Genomic DNA, 20,475 nt, shown 5'->3' on the forward strand with positions numbered 1-20,475 from the left:
GAGGAATGGTTTTGCCTCAGTTTCTACGTCTGCAGTAGTTCTAGTTTTCATGCAATTTTCTATCAGAATGGATTGATTGATTGATACAACTAGCTACATCACTAGCACTTAACCGTGAAAGAATGGCTGTCAACCCAATGGGATATGATCCAATACTTGGAATTCACGTTATAGTGAAGGATGAAGAAGGAGAAATTGTGAATTTTGCTCGAAGTAAGTAGCACATTCTAAGTACACCGCAGATCATGGGCACTTTTTACAATCATGAGAGGCTCCATTTCGTTACTTTATATCTCCTCTGCTTAGGGCTTTATGAAGATCAAAAGCATGAAGCGGGCAAAGACGATTATTAACATTGTGTTCAATCAGGTAGAACTAACTTTAGGCTAGTTGTAACTTTAGGTACTATGCCAGTGGTAGAGAGCGACGTGCTGAGCAGGCTGTTGAATAGCAGTTGGTTGTGCAAATAACAGAATTTCTATTCCACACTCCCAACCAGTTAGCTCTCGGGATGTGAAAGAGGAGGAAGAAGAGGTGCCTTGTAATTTTGATCAACAGGGTAAGTCTACCTTTGGGATTTGCATGTCTAATATTGAGAGTGTTTTGTGCCTGAAACTGAAGGTTGTTGCTAAAACTCAATACAAATATTCTTGAATACAATATTAATAAATTCATTAAATAATTTGGGAATATTCCTGTTATTCATTGCATGCAAATAAATCTCAGTTCTGATTCCCTGCTATTACACTGTTATTACTGTTCTGTTACATTGCTATTCCCCTCCTCTCCTGCAGATGGCAGTGTAGACCAAGCGAGTGTCATTTCCTGCACCGGCGACTTATCCTCCTACCCTCAGGAGGAACTCTTACATGAGCACTCAGGCTCATCACTCTCTGAAGAGCGTAAAGTTGTACAGAGAACTGAATTAAAGACAGAAGAAGACATAGGCCTAATGCCATCATCTGCTGGTACACAAAGCTCACAGATAAACTCTTTGACACAAGTCCTTGGGAATCAGCTGTTTCACACCCATGAGACGCCGTATCCTTGCTTGGATTGCGGAAAGACTTTCCTAAGTTCAACAAATCTCCGGAGACACATGCGTATTCACACAGGGGAGAAGCCTTACTGCTGTTCCGAGTGTGGGAGGGGTTTCTCTCACTCAGGAAACCTCAAGAGTCACCAAATGATTCACACAGGAGAGAGGCCGTACCACTGCTTGGACTGTGGGAAAAGTTTCAGTCAACAAGGAGGACTGGTGAAACACCAGCGAACCCACACAGGGGAAAAGCCATTCCACTGCTCGGAATGTGAAAAGACCTTCTCCAAGTTAGAGCATCTACAGATACATAATAGGACTCACACAGGAGAGAAGCCCTATACTTGCTCTGAGTGTGGAAGACAATTTTCCAATTCAGGTCAATTGATTCAACATACTAGGGTTCACACAGGTGAAAGACCCTACTGTTGTTCTGAGTGTGGGAAGAGTTTCTCCCATTCGGGAGCCCTCAAAGACCACGTAAGGATTCACACAGGGGAAAGACCATATATCTGCCCTGTTTGTGAAAAGAGTTTTATTAATTCAGGTGCCCTGAGGAAACATCAGCAGATCCATACAGGTGAGAAGCCTCACCGATGCTCTGATTGTGGCAGAAGTTTCTCTCAGCTGGGGCACCTTCAGGCTCATTACCGGACTCACACAGGTGAGAAGCCCTATCAGTGCACCTGCTGTGGGAAGAACTTTGCTCAACAAGGACATCTGGAAAGGCATAAACGTGTTCACGCAGTGGAAACACAAGATTAATTATTGACATTTAACATCATGTCATGAGCAACTTCATGCTAAAAGTCTTGATCACAATCAAGATTGATACTTCAAAACTACAGAGGATTCATCAGAGGTCTTCAATGAAGACACTTCACCACAATGACACACATTGTATGGCTTGAGAGACTGGTTTGAGGAGTGACACTAAATAATTATAGTCATTTTTAATCACACCATTCCAGACTTTTGAACTCCTGACTTGTCTGTCATTATTTCTTGAGAATTAAACAACAACATTTTCCACTCTGTTCTGTGTGCAGGTATTCCTGTCAGTGTCAAATAATTGCTTCACATGATTGGGCTGAAAACTGTTGTTACATGTTGTTACATGCCTCTGAATACTGTTATAAAACACATGTCTACAAACAAACTTTTGGCGCCGGTGCTTGGCCCAAAGCCTCAGACTTTTGTGTTCCCAACTCAGAGAACGGCCCCCAGAAAAGCCCAGGGGCCATGGCCCCAAGGTCCTACCCTGACCTGGGACCATGGGGAGATTTTGAGGACTTTTTGGGGACTTGGGGCAGGGTTTGGGGGTAGGTGTATGATGTGTACTAAGCCCTCCCACTGTTTAGCTAGGCTAGTCACTGGGACTGCTACTTGTTATGTGCCATGAAATAGGGACACTATGTATAAAATGTGCCACCATTTCTAATGGTGGAACCAATATGTAAACCAATACCCTCAAATAAAATATCATAATCTATACTTTAACCTCATAGTAGTTGTTTGATTTCAAATCCAAACTTTTGGAGTATAGAGTCAGTAACAAAACATACTTCACTGTCCCATTACTTATGGAGGGCACTGTACAGTATGATTTATTATCTCAAACTGATGACGTGCTACTAGATCTTCAGCACGCAAGTTTATTAAAACAACAACAACAACAACAACAAAACGGTTTACTTTACGTGATACGACCTTTCGTGTGCTTGGGAAAAGTTCGGTCCAAGCGGCAACATTTGACATTATTGAGTGGACATGGCATGGGCTTCCGTTCAGTCGGGGTTATACTCCGACATAGCTGAAAACAGTTTTCAGTCACATGCAATAAATAGCCTGCAAAAACATACACGGATAGATGTTCGTTACAGTTGCATCAGGTCATCCCAACCGCAGCTATTGCGTCGTGTGACATTCATTAGCGCTGTTCTTCTGAGGGTATTCTCTGGAAGTGATGATGCGCCTGCCGCCACTCCAGCCTGGAGGTGAGAAGACAACACAAGCGTTTCAGTCTCCCACACATTCCGTTCTATACCCGAAAGGAAGGGAGCAATGAACTTGTGCCGTCTTGTCTCTTCAATACACACGAAGTGGATTTACCTGTCATTGAAAAGCTGAGGGAGTGAGAGAGGCATCCGGGGGCGGCGGTCAGAGTCAAATGTTTTTTTTTTGTGAGTTTGCTAAGTGATGATCAAGAGACAGGATTGACTGAAGTAGAACGCTACGACCTACACGAATGGGATTTTTTTTACTATTTTGGGCTATAATTTGTTTAAAATGAGACCACATCCGAAATGTATTGAGCTCCTCTTGATATGCCTAAACCTTTGGAGTATGGTAAGTGTCTTTTGCGCTTCTGTGCTGTGTCATTTATTATGAGACTAATGTATGCCATACTGTATATATTTCGAAAATATTAACTTTGATGGAATATCAAATTAGAACACGACTGGCTAATGATTTGTATTTCATTTTCTCACGTGAGTGCATGTTTACCGTAAATATCTTAATCCAATAAGCTCATTTCCAAATGTGAAATTAAATTAATGTCCCAGAGCCATTTATTACCATTTCTAAATGGAAGCGAGAGGCAAGACTATGCATGCTCTCTTTCTTTCTCTATCTCTTTCTCTCTCTCTCTCTCTCTCTCTCTCACACACACACACACACACACACACTCTTTTTTAAGTCCCTATGTTTTTTTTTACTATTTTAGTCTCAAATATCCATTCTTAGTGATTGTCACTAATGATGGCAAAAATGACACCTGATGAAGTGGGAGCAAATATCTGTGTCTTTGTGTCATGGTTCTTTTTCTAGCACATAATTAACAATTGAGATGCATTTACAAAATGCATTTCACACATAACTGTAATTGCCTGCATGGTATATGGAATGTTTTACTTAATATGCTGCTGACACAATCTGCTCAACATTAAGTTGAGTAAAGGATGATTTTGTGTCAAAAAAATCAGCATTCCTTTTGCTAATTAAAGGCTAAATACAAGATAAATTAGGATATCAATTGGTTTGCCAGGAGCAGTCAGTATGTTGTCCCGAAGGAGCAGAGCATGCTCCAGATGTTTCCTCTGGATTTGAAGCCATTGCTTGTCTTTGAACTGGGTTGGGTATTGGGACACTTTGAAGACACTGATGCTCCAGGGACCATACATGACACGTGTCTAACAGGAGATTCACCATGACAACTGAGAACTCAGGAAAGGGTCCCACACATACCTTTCTTATTGATGTTAACACGTTGAAGACATTTAACTCTATGGTTTGGGGGCATACATGTATCATGGACCAGGTCTGCCCTGTCTGATAACCACATTCTCACCTGGCTGCAGGCAGAAGCAATCCATCCAGACTGTGCAATCATCTCCCAGCACCTGAAGGCTCAGGAGCTCTGCATCCAGACCAGAAGAACCGAGGCGCGCAATCAGACCATGACTGGTAATGTCTACTACTGTACTAGAACCATACTACATATACAGAACATATTTACAGTGCCCTCTGCAAATACTCCAAACGTTTGGATTTATTTACTTAATTACTATGAGGTTAAACTATAGATTATCAGCTTTTATTTGAGGGTAGCTACATGTACATATTGATTTTACCATTTAGAAATTATTATTTTTTTATACATAGTTGTTACGTTATTGCATACAATTGACATGAGCATAAATTAACATAAATCTATATATTTTACAATGTTATTAGATTATCTGTACAAAATAAGACTATTCTCTTCGTTATTTAACTAAAGTGTCAATAACTTTCTATCAAAACTGACATTTGCTCTTGTAGTGTCAAATAGAACCTTATAGAACTGAACCGAAATTGACTTTTCAGAACTACAGTATTATGTTCTACTACAGTATAACAATTTACAGTTACATTAGAACTCCTTAAAAAATCCCAATTTCAACTGTCCCAGGATTTTGATATTCAGCATTTAAAATACCCTTAGGATGACTATATAACAGAAGAATACACTATTTAACAGGTCGAAGTTCTGAGATGAGAAATCTTTGATGCTCAATATCTCAGAACTATACTTCACACAGATAGAACCTTATTGTTCTAAGCTCTTGTAATCTATTTTTGTACAGGTATTTTGTTCTGTATACACTATCAGTGTTCTGTATACAGTATATAGACAGAGAGAAAGAGACAGAGAGAGAGACAGAGAGAGGGAGACAGAGAGAGTGAGACAGAGAGAGAGACACACAGAGAGAGAGAGAGAGAGAGAGAGAGAGACAGAGAGAGAGAAAGAGAGAGAGAAAGAGAGAGCCAGAGAGAGAGACAGAGACAGAGAGACACAGAGAGAGACAGAGAGAGACAGAAAGAGAGAGAGAGCGACACAGAGAGGGACAGAGAGAGAGAGAGAGAGAGAGAGAGAGAGAGACAGAGACAGAGAGACACAGAAAGAGAGAGAGAGCGTGAGAGAGAGAGAGAGAGAGAGAGGGGAAGGAAGGATGATGTTACCTAAGCTGACACCCCCCCTAGTGTGCAGAGAACAACATGTCACCTTTGTTTGCTGGTTGACCTGAACCACTTCAGTCAGTCAATTACTAACAAACAGACATGACCAGAGATTCCCCAACATGCCGTCACAGCGCTCTAACGAGATGTGTCACTAATCATCTCTACTTAATCTCCAGACAAACCCTACGGTGTCCCAGAGGTTGCTCTTCCCCAGTGCTCTAAACTGGCTCAGTTGGACGCCTCAGTGAGAACTTCTTGAGACCTTGCTAGAATCATGAATGCTCCTCATCTTACCTCTGTCAGCCTGGAAAAGCACATGTAGATGATGTAATTACCAGATGTGGATTATGTAGTTGCAGATGTGGGTTACGTAAGTGGCCGACACCCACACTAGAACTCTCTGAGCAGCGATGTACTTCAGTATCCGCAAAGCAGCATACTGTATTGAATACCTATTAAACAGATTTGTATGTGAATGCAATTGTGGAGAAAAGCAATGTTTCAGTTGAAGCATCAAGTAGAGCAGAACAGTTAAACATGCAAAGGAATAACCCAGACAAGGAGCACACAGGTCACGGTTCACAGGTCACGGTTCACAGATCACCGTTCTTATCACCCCTAATCACCCTGGGAGGAGAAAACCACTGTTATTCTGCTCTTTTCTAATAAATGCAGGGCCAGGGAGCAGCTGAATGTAATTCTCCTGTCTTGATATGTCCTGGAAGTCTAATCTCCAATGTCACTCCAAAAGTCATTGTTAATCTTAAATGAGTTGTGAATCCTGTGGCCACTGTTTCATCCTCTCTAGATTGGTCTGTGAATAAAGTCCTATGAATAGAATCATTTTTTTTTAGTTGAGGAATTAAAGAAGTAGGGGGTGTCGGGGGAGGGGAGGGGGGGGGGGGGCAGGGTCTTTACGATCATGTTGAATGAGAGCTGGAGACAACTGTTGGGATGAAGCTAAATGACCTATAAAGCTGATGTTAATTGAAGGCAGTAGCCACACTGTGGATGGGAAAGAAAAAGACTGAATATATTATAGATAGGGAAATGTCACATCGAAAATGTCTGAAAAAGTTCAGCAACCAATTTGGCAGCCTGCCTCCTGTGATTCTGCAAAGAAAAAAATGAGTCAAACTGAATGAAATGAGCAATGACGGAATGTCTATTATTTATGTTTTCTACGAAACTAGTGCACTTTGAGCCTTGGTTGTACTGTAAGAATGAAACTAGGACAAGTGTCCTTTTGATCATAGATCAGAGGGGTTTGGCTGTCCTTGTCTGTACTCCATTAGTCCAGCATTAAATGGTTTATGTCATTGATGTAATTTATGAAAAAAACCATAATCTTCTGAAGAGGATAATTATGGACAATATGGATTATCAGGCAAAATGTTCTCTTCTTTGGGAGCAGTAACTTTGCTTTTACAAAACGTACTTTGATATACTTGCTCCATGCTCTCACAGAACAGGGAAATAATGAAGGTGGAGTAATGGGAATGAAAGAGTTTCTTTCTCAAAGCTTCCTGTTAACATCCCAGCAGGTTTCTACATTGCAATGTGCTCTAAAAATGTCTTAAACCATGCAGTACATTATTATTATCTACCCCCCCAGAGAGATACAGAGTGAAACCTACCCACTGCCTTTCCTCCTGCAGCCCTGACTGACTGACTGACTGACTGACTGACTGACTGACTGACTGATTGACTGACTGACTGACTGACTGACTGACTGACTGACTCATGTCTGGAGGCTTTACAAATGACACAGCTGCCCTGGGACCGGGAGCTAGAACAATCCTCCCGGACAGTTCAGCCAGACTCACAGCAACAAGCCCAGGGAACTGAACATGAGTACACACACACACACACACACACACACACACACACACACACACGTGCACGCATGCACACACACAGACACACAGACACACAGACACACACACACACACACACACACACACACACACACGCACACACACACACACACACACACACACACACACACAGAATGTAGAATTGGATGTAGAGTCTGTTTCACATTAGATTTCATCATGGGATTGTTGTGTTGTTAATAAGAAGGACAATCAATTTTCTAGAAAGTGGTTCCTACTGCAAGACGTGCTGGTTTTGGAAACATGACTTGTCAGATGTTGTGAGATATTGGAAAGTTTGTGTGACCCAAATGCCATCAAAATGTCATTGACTCTGATTAATGTCAACCACCTCAGGAAAGCTACCAAAAGTAGTCTATAGTACAGAAGGGCCCAGAGTGGTTTGAAGACAAATATAGTTCTCTATTCATCCAGAGGATCAGCAGACACAGCTGACAGCGGAGGCACTATGGGTGTTCATATGAGCCGTTTTAGAACAATCAATCAAATCCAACTCCAATTATATATATATATATATATATATATATATATATATATATATATACAGTTAGGTCCGGAAATACTTTTGGTCCCTTGAAAAAGAGGGGGCTACATATAAAAGAGCTGTAATTCCTAAACCCTTCCTCCAATTTGGATGTGAATACCCTCAAATTAAAGCTGAGTCTTTTAAGCCCATATTCATTATTTAACTGTAACTTGAATATGTTTTGGTGAACAGCTAAAATAACAAAAATTGTGTCAGAGTCCAAATATATATGGACCTAACCTATATATATATATATATATTATATACCCAAATTATATAGCATATATAATATACTGTATTCTATATGTATATGTGGGTTAGGTATGTTCTATTTGTAAATACCTGAAAATCCTCTCAAATGTACCAACACAACTTTCAACGTCATACTTGATTTATTTGGTCACACCAGCAGCTGTATCAGACGAGACTCCAATGTTAGAAGCCAGTGACCTTCAGGCTACTTTCTCTGGTCAGACTCTTCATGAATGGAGATGAGATCGGGGGAGGCTGGTGGGGGTAGAAATTGGAGGACGGGCTCATTGTAATGCATGGAACAGAATGAGATTCTGGTTTCCGAGATTATCTTCAGGCAGATATACTGATTAGAAATTTCTCAATTGATGAATATTCAGTGATATCACAAGTAGGTTTGTATTCACTGGACCGTCCTTAACATTGTTTGATCGCATCAAAGCCCTCCTATGCCTGTAGGTCAGTTAAGTAAATGTTCAAACTATGGATGGATTAACTACACAGAGGGGGAGCCATTATGGGCCAGCATGCCTTGGCTCAGTGTCATCTTGCTCCCTGCTGTGATTGGACATCTTAATGTGAAGGGGTCGGGGAGGTGATGGAGTGGTTGGGGGGGGTGTTCGTCTTCAAGTTTGACCCCTCAGTTGTATTTTGGTGTGTATCTACCATCGATTTTCCTTTAGCATTTTACGCCTGAAAAAGTTCAAAGCTTTATCTCAAATGAGATATGTTGATATCGTTTGGCTTCACTCCAGTGAGTTTAAAGTAGAACGAAGACCCCCTCCCTGACTTTCTGCTCTTGGTTGAATAATGCTGGTGTCTTCTATTTGCATAACGAATGGAGATGAATGGAGATAATTACAGAGACAGTCATCACAGTTGGCCCGGCTGAATTTCATTTGCTCCTCATGCACTGCACAGCAGGGGACAATAGTGGAGGTAGAAATCGGAGGACGGGCTCATTGTAATGCACGGAACGGAATGAGGAACGGTACCAAACACGCGTGTTTGATACCGTTCCTCATTCCGTTCCATGCACTACAATGAGCCTGTCCTCCGGTGACGAATGTGAGGACTAGAGGAGCGTTTAGTGTCATCGCCTGTCCAAGGGCTGAGCCTCTCCACCCGTCGCCTAGACGATGCCTTGATTGATCAATGATTGAGCCAATTACACACTCATTTACAGGCTTTTAATTAGTCTCTTAGCGAATCTAGACCCAGAGGGGGCATTGTCTCTCTCTGGAGGGCTGTTATTGGCTCTCTAACGCCTCCGTCTCTCATGCCATGAAGCTCGTAGCCTGCCGTCTGAAGAGCCTGATGGTGTTATCTGGTGTCTTCAGAGTGTTCAGGATGTCACAGCCTCTTTAAGGCTTTTAATGTGTATCATTGGAGACGTGTTGTTTGTTCATGGCTGGTCGCATCCTGTTTTGTAGCTGGTTTGACAGGTGGATAGAGTGGTTCATGTTGATGGATTGATTTCTTGTCTTTGCCCTCTCCCCCCCCCCCCCCCCCTCTCCCTCTCTCTCTCTCTCTCTCTCTCTGTCTCTCTCTCTCTCTCTCTCTCCTCTCTACCTCCCTGCCCCCCCCCCCCCCTCTCTCTCTCTCCTCTCTACCTCCCTGCCCCCCCCCCTCTCCCCCCCCCAGGCTGTAGGACAGAGTGGGATGAGATCCGTTGCTGGCTCAGAGCTGACGTGGGGCAAGTGGTCAACGTCTCCTGTTCTGATGTTTTCCAGCATTTTTCCAGCAATCAAGGTCAGTTCCAGAGAAGTTGCTCAGAGAAGCAAAGAACTCTCCAGAGTTCTAGAGAAGCAAATAAGTTTTCATTGACATACTTGAAGCCCGTCATGCATATTTACACCTATATACTGGATTTAAGCAGCCCATAACCCACTTTTACAGCCATGTACTGCATCTAATGCAGTGGAAATGTAATATATGTGTCATGAACATGAGAGCACTATTAGACTGCTGGCAGCACACTGCTTGTGTCTCTCGTCTCTCCCCATCGGTAAGCACGTCATTCCATATCTCTTGGGAAAGGGACTCCTATAGGGTGTGCGTTCACAGCCAAATGGCGCTGATTGATGAGAACGAAGCCGACCCTTTCTCTGGAAGTGTGCTGCTTCGGTTCCCATGTCAAACCGATTTGCGGCCACAAAGCGGGACTTTCCGTTGGCGTGGCTACGGTAGGGATCTGAGGAACCACTGATACCCTGAAGGATGGAGAGGTACCATGAGGTAACACACACAGTACGCGTGCTCCAGGGGAGGCCGGTGGAGGTAGGCATCGGAAGACAGGCTCGTTGTAATGCATGGAATGGAATGAAGAATGGTATCAAACACATCCTCCGATTTCTGCCTCCACCAGAAGCATGTGTACCTCCCCTGGAGCATGTGTACTGTGTGTGTTACCTCATGATACCTCTCCATAGAGAGCCTCAACCCAGGATTGAGTTGTATGTCCAAGTATCTCACTTCATATGCAGTTGGGTCAGAGTAATGTTCAGAGAGATACGGGGGGGGGGGGGGGGGGGGGTAGATAGTGTGTGTGTGTGTGTGTGCGTTCGTGAGTGCATACGTGCGCATGTGTGTGTGTTGCGTATGCTAGAGAAAGAAGTGTCAGTTGGGTATGCTGATTTAATTCCTAATGCGTGGTCGTGATGTTACATAGGTCACTTGTCTGTAGGGGACTGTGTGGCTACTGAAGTGCTTGATGCACCAATAGAGACAGAATGGCCCCAGAGAAACTGTGAAGAAGCGAGTGCTCATGCTGGATAGATATTGACCTTCTTTTATAACCGTCGCTGCTAGACATGGCAGTAATATGTCCAGTAATTTGTTAAACTGTTAAAAGTTTAAACTTTACTTGAAATCAGAATTTGAATGTTGGCCCTCATAGATGTTGATATGAGATAAGAATGTGCTTTATCTTATCTTGACAGAAATGCTGTTTTTACCTTCACTGATATGTACTTAAAGATATACTCCAGAAGTTTAATTGCTCATTACCTACAATTTAAGTACATGTACATGTGTTAAGTACATGTTTATCATACTATTATGATGTAATATCAATGTATTTATTGCCTACGATTAGGCTTACAAACTCAAAATAAGCTTCTGCTCAAGCAACCCCAGAACCATACTTTTACTTGCCAATCAATTATCAATCAATCAATCAACCAATCAACCAATCAATCACTGTTTGGAATGTGGTATTTCTGCACCCCCCCCCCCCCCCCCCCCCCCCGAGACAACAGGCGTGCACACCCTCAGGGAGAACAGAGCTCTGGGCTCTGGGCACAGGGTCAGCCATTTTCCCCCCCTGGAGCAGTTAGGGGTTAAGTGCCTTGCTGTGGTAGGCACCTTAGATATGATGCCAGCAACCCTCCAGTCACCAGCACACATCCAGCTCCCTCCTGGGGTGGGGATCAAACCAGCGACCTTCTGATTGCTGGCCGGCCTCTCTAACCTTCTGATTGCTGGCTGGCCTCTCTAATGTAACTCTAAACTGGAGTGTGTGTTTCACTTCTAGAATGTTTGCTGATGCACATGCTATTTACCCTAACTATCCTAATGCAGATGCTATTTACCCTAACTGCCCTAATGCAGAGGCTATTTATCCTAATTGCCCTAATGCAGAGGCTATTTATCCTAATTGCCCTAATGCAGAGGCTATTTACCCGAATTGCCCTAATGCAGAGGCTATTTACCCTAACTGCCCTAATGCAGAGGCCGTTTACCCTAATTGCCCTAATGCAGAGGCTATTTACCCTAATTGCCCTAGCATTGTTAATGCAGTTGTGTCTAATACATTAGTTTGGAGTGCTAAATATACAATATGTATCTTTACTGTGATGTGCTTTTGTGACAATATTCTCAGAATTTCGGGTCAATGTTAAAAAATACAAACATGCCTTCCAACAAATGTTGGCCCACAGTGTGGCGATTGCCCCCTGTTCATCTGTTAGTGAAGCTCAGAGTGAATTATGAAGGCTCAGTGACTGCCATGAGTCCCTGTATCTCTCCCTATCTGAGGTGAGCATTCAGGGGTAAACAAATCCATGCAGACACACACACACACACACACACACACACACACACACACACACACACACAGGCACACACACACACACACACACACACACACACACACACACACACACACACACATATTTTGGCAGCTTTCTCCCCCTGTCCTTTCCAAAAGGATTTTGAACCATTGGATCTGAAATGAGCAAACATGCCAATTTGACTTGGATGAAGACAGGACGGAGGCTTGCAGGCTGATAAATAGGAATAGAGAACAGTAAACTGGGATGTTATGTAACTGCGACATGTTCTAGAATTTCTAGAGAGCTAGAGCCAGATGATATACAGCTGTTAAATGTACTTATATAATAAATAGTATGATGGCTATTATTACTGTACTTGAAAAGTTAAATTATGGCAAACTACAGATAGAAGAGGACATTACACATACTGTAGTCAAGTTAACAAAGTATTATGACTGTATGTACTTTGTACTTATCCTCATTTTTGGATTGAATATGAACAACTCAGTCTCTGTGATTACTTTTTTAAACCCTAAGGGACACATCCGCCTCCAAACTCTGATCCTACTTCCACAAATGTGTCTAAATCATATGAAAGATGTACAGGGCTTTAGTTCGGGCTGTAGCACAGCAGTTCTACTGTACGTGGCCATCATCCACCACTTTCTAAATCCATTAAACACTGGATAGTGTCTGACATTTGACAAAATGTCAAAGAGCATCATGACCTGGTCCTCTGTGGTCCTCTGTGGCTCAGTTGGTAGAGCATGGCACTAACAACGCTTAGGTTGTGGGTTCGGTTTCCATTGGGACCATCCATACTGTATGCACTCACTGCAATGTAAGTCGCTTTGGATAAGAGCATCGGCTAAATGGCGTATGACAAAAGCAAGCAAGCATGATAATGTACTCTCCCCCCCCAGTCTACATCTTTAGGAATTGTACAGTGGACGGCTGGACTGAACTGTACCCTCCCTATGAAGAGGCCTGTCTGTTTGATGATGATGATGAGCCTGAATCTGAGGTACTTTGTGGTGGCTTACATTGAGGTGACACTTACACACACACTGTACCTACAGTACATGCTGCCAATGCTATTCTTGATTTGAGACCGATTTTACATCTAGATTTTGACTACCGAAAAATATGCCCTCAATTTCTCTCTCACCCAAGTAGATCTTGTTTATTGATAAATATGCTGACACTTTCACATGAACGATATGTTCAGCGTAGGCTCAGCAGTCAACCAGGTCATTGCCTATCAGTGTTTGTCAGGTGAGGCTGGGGCTCGTCCAGCCAAGCATTCTCTGGATGCATTTATTCAATTGCAGTTTTCTCTCTCCGTGTACCCAGACCAGCTACTTCACAACGTTCCGCCAGGTCTACACAGTGGGCTACGCCACCTCCCTCATCTCCCTCATCACGGCCATCGCGGTGTTCACTGCCTTCAGGTACAACCAATGTTGGGGAAGCTACTCTGAAAATGACTTTAGGGGAAAAGAAATTGAACTGCACTAAAACTACCCTTGAGAGAAATATAGTTTGGCAAAGTAAAGCTACTTTGAAAAACTAACTCACTTCACTGAAACTACTTCGTCCAACACACAACAGTCAGTTACTGAGAGATGACCAGTCCCTAGGAAAGAATCTGAATCAGAATCAGAATCAGAATCAGAATTCTTTTATTTGGCCAAGTATATTTGCACATAAAAGGAATTGAGTTGGTGAGGTTGGTGCATGGGACATAAAAAACAATTGCAAATATTGACAAGAAATTTACTAAATAGAATGTGCGTGACCAGGAAGAAAACAACTGGTCAGGTGGAGCAAAGTGGGGAGACAAGAAGCAGTGAGGGAAGAAATAGTAGGGACATCTAATGTTCAAGGGCTGGAATAATCGTTAAATTCCCTTTCCTTTTTTTTTATGTACCAAGTAATGACAGTAGTCCACTACTCTGCTACATGGCGGAAAAGTAATTAACAATTGAAAACACGACTACCATCTGAATTTAGTTTAACGACCACCAAGCTACGAACTACTCCCCAACACTGGGTGCAACCAACACAGTCCATTCGATGGTTCCCTAATGATTCAATGGGGCCCGTTTCCTGAACACAGTTCTGAACAGAATCACACTTTCAATCACGCTTTTGAGACTCTCCATTGAGGAGTACAGCCTTGATGTGTGTCTGGGAAATCAGCGCACAGTGTTAAACCTTTAGGGGGTGTCATGCCAGAATGGATGATACTAAGTCTGCCATATGATATAAGCGTCATGTCTTAATGTGTTAATGTGCTGTGTAATGTGTTTCTGGCCCTGGGTGGTTAGGGTGTGTTCAGCTCATCACTTTCTCACTTTCAGCCATCTGAGGCTGAGGTGTTGTTCGTATACTCTGTAACATGTTTCTCCTGGCTCTGGGGAGGAAGTGTCCATGTTTAATGAAACCCCCCTGTTTCCCCCGTTACAGGAAGTTCCACTGTACCCGTAACTACATCCACATCAACCTGTTTGCGTCCTTCATCCTCCGGGCCAGCGCAGTCTTCGTCAAAGACGCCGTGCTCTTCGCTGACGAAACGCTGGACCACTGCTTCATGTCAACAGTGAGACAGACAGCAGCTGGCCTGCCAGAGGAAAATTTGTAATGGAGTCGTATCTCAAGTACTGGAGACGATTAGCTGGAGCTTCAGACAGTGCACAAGCTCCGCTGTCCCTATGTCCTGACGTTACCCCAGTGGAGGCTGGTGGAGGTAGACATCGGAGGATGAGCTCATTGTAATGCATGGAATGGAATAGAATGAGGAATGGTGTCAAACACGTGTCTTTGATGCCATTGCTTATTCCATTCCATGCATTAGAATCAGCCCGTCCTCTGATTTCTGCCTCCACTGATTTACCCCTACAGTGTAATGTATTCTCCCTGGGATGATGATCGTAATTTATAGTCATCTTCTCACTAAATTCTCCTGATGTTCAGTGTCCCTGTCACACAAGGGGCTTTGTTAAAGCTTGTTAAAGCTGAAATATTTATGAATATTTGAAATATTCATAAGAGCTTAAGATACATGTCTATTCTTTTTGGGAAAGGATTGGGGGGATTAGTATTGAGGAGCAGCCACGATGAGTGTGTTGAAGGGTAAGAAATCATCTCACCAATAATAAAAAATAAAAAAAAGCAGGAAGAAATTCTGGCATACTCCTGTCATTCACAAAAAGACATTGTCAAAAACTAAAACAAAGTCCACAAAGACAGAGTCAAAAACAAGGTCCACAAAGACCGAGTCAAAAGCAAACTTCAGTAAGTCAATACAATGTGTAGAACTGTAGGCTAGGCATCAGAGAGAGAGAGAGAGAGAGAGAGAGAGAGAGAGATAGAGAGAGATAGAGAGAGAGAGAGAGAGAGAGAGAGAGAGAGAGAGAGAGACAGAGAGAGAGAGAGAGAGAGAGAGAGAGAGTGTATATGTGCATGTTTTCCATATGAGTTGCTAAAATGAAGAGTTGAGTGATGAGTTGGATTAACAAGAATCTTTGAAATCTATTTTGAATCACATCTGCTATATTTTCTTCATCAAAAATATTGACCCGATTACAAATCCCCATCTCCCCACGCAGTCCAAGTTTCCTGATACTACAAACAGAACAAGGACACAGTGAATGAGTCTCTACACTGGCCTGATTTTCTCTATGTAAACCATGGGTTGGATGTTTCCATGTCAAATGTAACTAAAGTATAACATATCTCAGTAATGATAAATACTTGATGGCTTTACATAGTAAGAATACATTACTAGTGTTTGTAAGGCATGCCAGCGACACTGCACTCAGCCAAACCATTCCTCTGAGTCTTTCTATCATTTTGATTGACACATTCAATATTTAAGCTTTAAGCCCCTGTGACTGGCTCGAAGGTATTGGGCTGAATATCAGAGCTCTTTCCTCAATTCCTCTCCTAGTCCCCTCTCCTAGTCTCCTCACCTAGTCCCCTCTCCTAGTCCCCTCTCCTAGTCTCCTCTCCTAGTCTCCTCTCCGAGTCTCCTCTCCGTCTCCTCTCCGTCTCCTCTCCTAGTCCCCTCTCCTAGTCCCCTCTTCTAGTCCCCTCTCCTAGTCCCCTCTCCTAGTCTCCTCTCCTAGTCTCCTCTCCTAGTCCCCTCTCCTAGTCCCCTCTCCTAGTCCCCTCTCCTAGTCTCCTCTCCTAGTCCCCTCTCCTAGTCTCCTCTCCTAGTCCCCTCTCCTAGCCGGCTCCTCCTCAGAACGCGATGGAGGAGGGGTTCCTCCCCTCTGACATTCCTCTCCAATGTGTTTTGAGAGAGGGCCGAGCAAAGAGAATGCAAGGAATCAAGGAAAAACTATTATTTTTTACGATTTTTAACCTCTGGTTCTTCTCCCCAGGCAGTGTGTAAATCTGCGGTGGCCTTCTTCCAGTTCAGCATCCTGGCCAACTACTTCTGGCTGCTGGTGGAGGGCATGTACCTGCAGACCCTATTGGCCCTCACCTTCGTCTCCCAGAGAAAGTACTTCTGGTGGTACATCCTCATTGGATGGGGTGAGCAGAGACCAGATAGTGATAGGCTTAACTTGGATATGGGCGGGCTTAAAAAAAACTGAGAGACGCATCATAGGTTTGTTATGAAGCATGGCATACAGGAAGTCTTAAGGTAATATTGATATCAAGGTACAGTATATTTGTATGGAAATACACAGAAGATGATGAGGTGGCCTAAAGTATGATCTGTATGTTCCAGGTCTGCCATCCACCGTCCTTATAGTGTGGGTTTTAACCAGAAACTTCTATGATGACAGAGGGTATGTTTTGATTATTACCATATTGTACATGCTGTAGAAACTGCACACACACACACGTCTGTCTAACTGTATGTTCAATCAGAATTGCTTTTATACTATAACAGTGCATATTAAAGGTGGACTTTGGGATATGACATCAGTGGAGAAACAATGGGCCAACCCTACCGGAGTTCATTTCAAAAGGGAGACGATCTAATGAGTGCCTGTCGTTGTTCACATCTTTACTTGCTTCAAAAACATCTTTGGTGGAAGTTGCTGTTACTTCCCGGCATGATGTCATATCCCACAGTCTACCTTTAAGGAGTGATAATGGTTTTGATTGGGGGGTGACTGCCTATGGCCCCTGGTCTGAGCATTGATTACTTTATCTTATGATGACTGGTGGATAGATTATTCACTTACTTAAACAAATGTATTTGTTGTAAGTCGCTTTGGATAAAGGCATCTGCTAAATGCCATAAATGTAAAAATGTAAAATGATTGGTCTAATGATGAGTCTTATTCCAGCTGCTGGGACGACACAGATAATGTAGGTGTCTGGTGGATCATCAAAGGACCAATAACAGCCTCATTGCTTGTGAGTACATCCACAGTATTCCAGGGGAGGCTGGTGGAGGTAGACATCGGAGGACGGGCTCATTGTAATGCATGGCACGGAATGAGGAATGGTATCAAACATTGGCTGGCTCGAATATGTTACTAGAATTCATACCACAAACAGGAAACACAAACTGTCTACCAGCAAAAAAAAGCAAATGAATGACCTTCTGTGTTTTATTCTTACATTATAATCCATATGAAACAGTCTGCTTTGTTATGCTCCTGTGTATACACACGTAAGAGTGGGATTGTTTGGAATGGTTATCTCCTCTGTGTTTGGTCACATAGGTCAACATCGTCATCTTCATCAATGTGATCCGGATCCTGGTTCAGAAGCTCAAGTCACCGGCCACGGGAGGGAACGACACTGGCCACTTCATGTGAGTCTAGTATGGAACGGGCTTTAGAGCGATCCTGGTGGTCCCCTAGGCCCACTGGGTCAGGGGAGGCTAGTGGAGGTAGAAATCGGAGGACGGGCTCATTGTAATGCATGGCATAGAACAAGGAATGGTATCAAACACACGTGGGTGTAATTTAATCAGCTGAACTGACAGCTGCATAGGCTTACCCTGTAAACCTTCAAAACCAGGATTGATAAACTACGTTCTGTTATGGTGAATACTGGCATGGAACGCTACCTAAGCGCAAGAAAGGTTTAGTTGATTTATTTATTCAAGGATTAGGAGAAGCTGAAAACAGAACCCAAAGACAGTGTGGATTTACTGAATTAAACCAGTTATTCTGTTTGATGAATATTTGGTGTGTTCAAACACGTACCCCCACCAGTCTTAGAGATTCAGATCTGGTAGCTGTTTGATGTGACAATGACACGGTTTGTTTGAAAATTTCAGGTGTGACAAAAGAGAAAACCTGATTCCCCCCCCCCCCCCCAAAAAAGTGATCAAAGTTAGGATTTCCCTTTTTATCATTTGTTCTGGTTTATATTTGTTCCCGAGAAGCTGGCGCTTCAATCCTCAGAGTCATCAGCCATGACGTAATTTCAGATAATTTATACAATTATGCAGATTATAATTTCTGTTTTGATGTTCTATTTCCTAGTAGTGAGTGAGTGAGTGAGAGACAGAGAGAGAGAGAGAGAGAGAGAGAGAGAGAGAGAGAGAGAGAGAGTGTGTCGACAGTGAGATGATTGAGAGTTACAGATCTTCCATTGATCGTCTAAGCTGATCGTGGAGATGATTCTGAAGTCATGGACATACCAGTGCACATTTGTCGATTTTGGCTCGAACTACGGTTGCTCAGTGAGCCGTCAAAATTCCAGAGTGAGTCCTTTTGATCCCCAAAATAGTGCATGACACAATCATTTTATCATCATCTATCAGTGCTCCACACCTCCGAGGGAGCCGTCGCGACATGATGTAGGGTGAGGAAACTGCAATTAGAATGACATGGTAATTAGCCATGGGAGTGGAAGCGTGGACTTAATCGTTAGTGAAGGGGCTCCATGGCGTGATGAAATGAAATCATCATGGCTGCATGTATGTAGGTATGAGGAGATATGGGGAGGCTGTTGGAGGTAAACATCTCTACCTCCACCAGCCTTCCCTGGTGGAGATGTTGGCCTACCAGTGTGTCAGTGGTGGTGTCTATGGGGTTTGGGTTGAGTCACAGGGTTGCTGTCGGGCTCCGGGGTTACAAGTAGTGCCTGAGTTCATCGTTTTCTCTCCCTTCCTCCCCCCTTCCCTCCCTCCCTCTTTCCCCCCTCTGCTTCTCTCTCTCACTCCATCTCTTTCTGTCTTCTGCCTCCCTCCCTTCCTCCCCCCTCCCCCCCCCCTCCTTCCCTCTCTCCCTTCTTGCCTCTCCAGGAGGCTGGCTAAGTCTACCCTGTTCTTGATTCCTCTGTTTGGGATGCATTACACGGTGTTTGCCTTCCTGCCAGAGAACACGGGTGTGGCAGCTAGACTCTACATCGAGCTGGGCCTCGGATCGTTCCAGGTAATAAACCACAGAAGGCTTAGAGAGACCAAAGAACTCAATAGTCATTACCACTGCTTATAGTGGCTCCTCTGTGTTGCAGGGATTTGTGGTGGCACTGCTTTACTGTTTCATGAATGCAGAGGTATGTATTCTATACTCACAGTGTTAATACCTTTATATCACCCACAAGTTATATATACAGGATATTGTATATCAGTAGAGGCTCGTGGAGGTAGAAATGTATGTACAGTACCAGTCAAAAGTTTGGACACACCTTGCCAAGAGTGTGCAAAGCTGTCATCAAAGCAAAAGGTGGCTACTTTGAAGAATCTAAAATACAAAACTTTGTTTAACACTTTTTTGTTTACTACATAATTCCATATGTGTTCCTTCATAGTTTTGATGTCTTCAATATTAATCTACAATGTAGAAAATAATAAAAAAAATAAAGAAAAACCATTGAATGAGAAGGTGTGTCCAAACTTTTGACTGGTACTGTATATGTGTGTATACAGTATGTGTATAATGTAGGTGTGTGTGCGTGCACGTGTGTGTCCGTGTGTCCATGTCCATGTCCCAGGTCCAGACGGAGCTGAGGAGGAGGCTGTGGAGGTGTCGCTCCCTGGGTCACCTAAGCCCTGCCAAGCGGCGTGTTACTGTCACACAGATCACGGTCCTGGACCGCACCGCTCCTCGGGGTCGCCTCACCACCGCAGGCAACGTCTCCACTATGTCAGGACCAGAGCCCCAGGGGGGTCAGGGAAGGGACAGGCTGGCTGGGGAGACTGGACAGGATGACTGGGGATATTGAACAGGTTGGCTGGGGGGACCGAACAGGTTGGCTGGGGAGATGGGACAGACTAGC

The 20,475-nt window shown here is 43.4% G+C and overlaps 2 protein-coding genes across 2 annotated transcripts; both read left to right on the forward strand.

The window, feature by feature from the left end:
• Positions 1-85: 85 nt before the first annotated feature.
• LOC310818912 (uncharacterized protein) lies at positions 86-2,363 on the forward strand. Its single transcript, XM_083690011.1, has 3 exons — positions 86-213; positions 500-559; positions 795-2,363. The coding sequence occupies exons 1-3, from the start codon at positions 123-125 to the stop codon at positions 1,802-1,804; spliced, it is 1,161 nt and encodes a 386-aa protein (XP_083546137.1). The 5' UTR covers positions 86-122; the 3' UTR covers positions 1,805-2,363.
• An 886-nt stretch (positions 2,364-3,249) lies between these two features.
• On the forward strand, positions 3,250-20,475 carry ghrhra (growth hormone releasing hormone receptor a). The gene is made up of 13 exons (XM_083690009.1): positions 3,250-3,388; positions 4,402-4,507; positions 9,863-9,970; positions 13,197-13,297; positions 13,627-13,724; positions 14,743-14,875; positions 16,662-16,815; positions 17,015-17,075; positions 17,583-17,652; positions 17,964-18,055; positions 19,499-19,628; positions 19,711-19,752; positions 20,191-20,475. The coding sequence occupies exons 1-13, from the start codon at positions 3,329-3,331 to the stop codon at positions 20,419-20,421; spliced, it is 1,386 nt and encodes a 461-aa protein (XP_083546135.1). The 5' UTR covers positions 3,250-3,328; the 3' UTR covers positions 20,422-20,475.

Source organism: Argentina silus, assembly GCF_951799395.1.
Source record: "Argentina silus genome assembly, chromosome: 18".
Taxonomy (NCBI): Eukaryota; Metazoa; Chordata; class Actinopteri; order Argentiniformes; family Argentinidae; genus Argentina; species Argentina silus.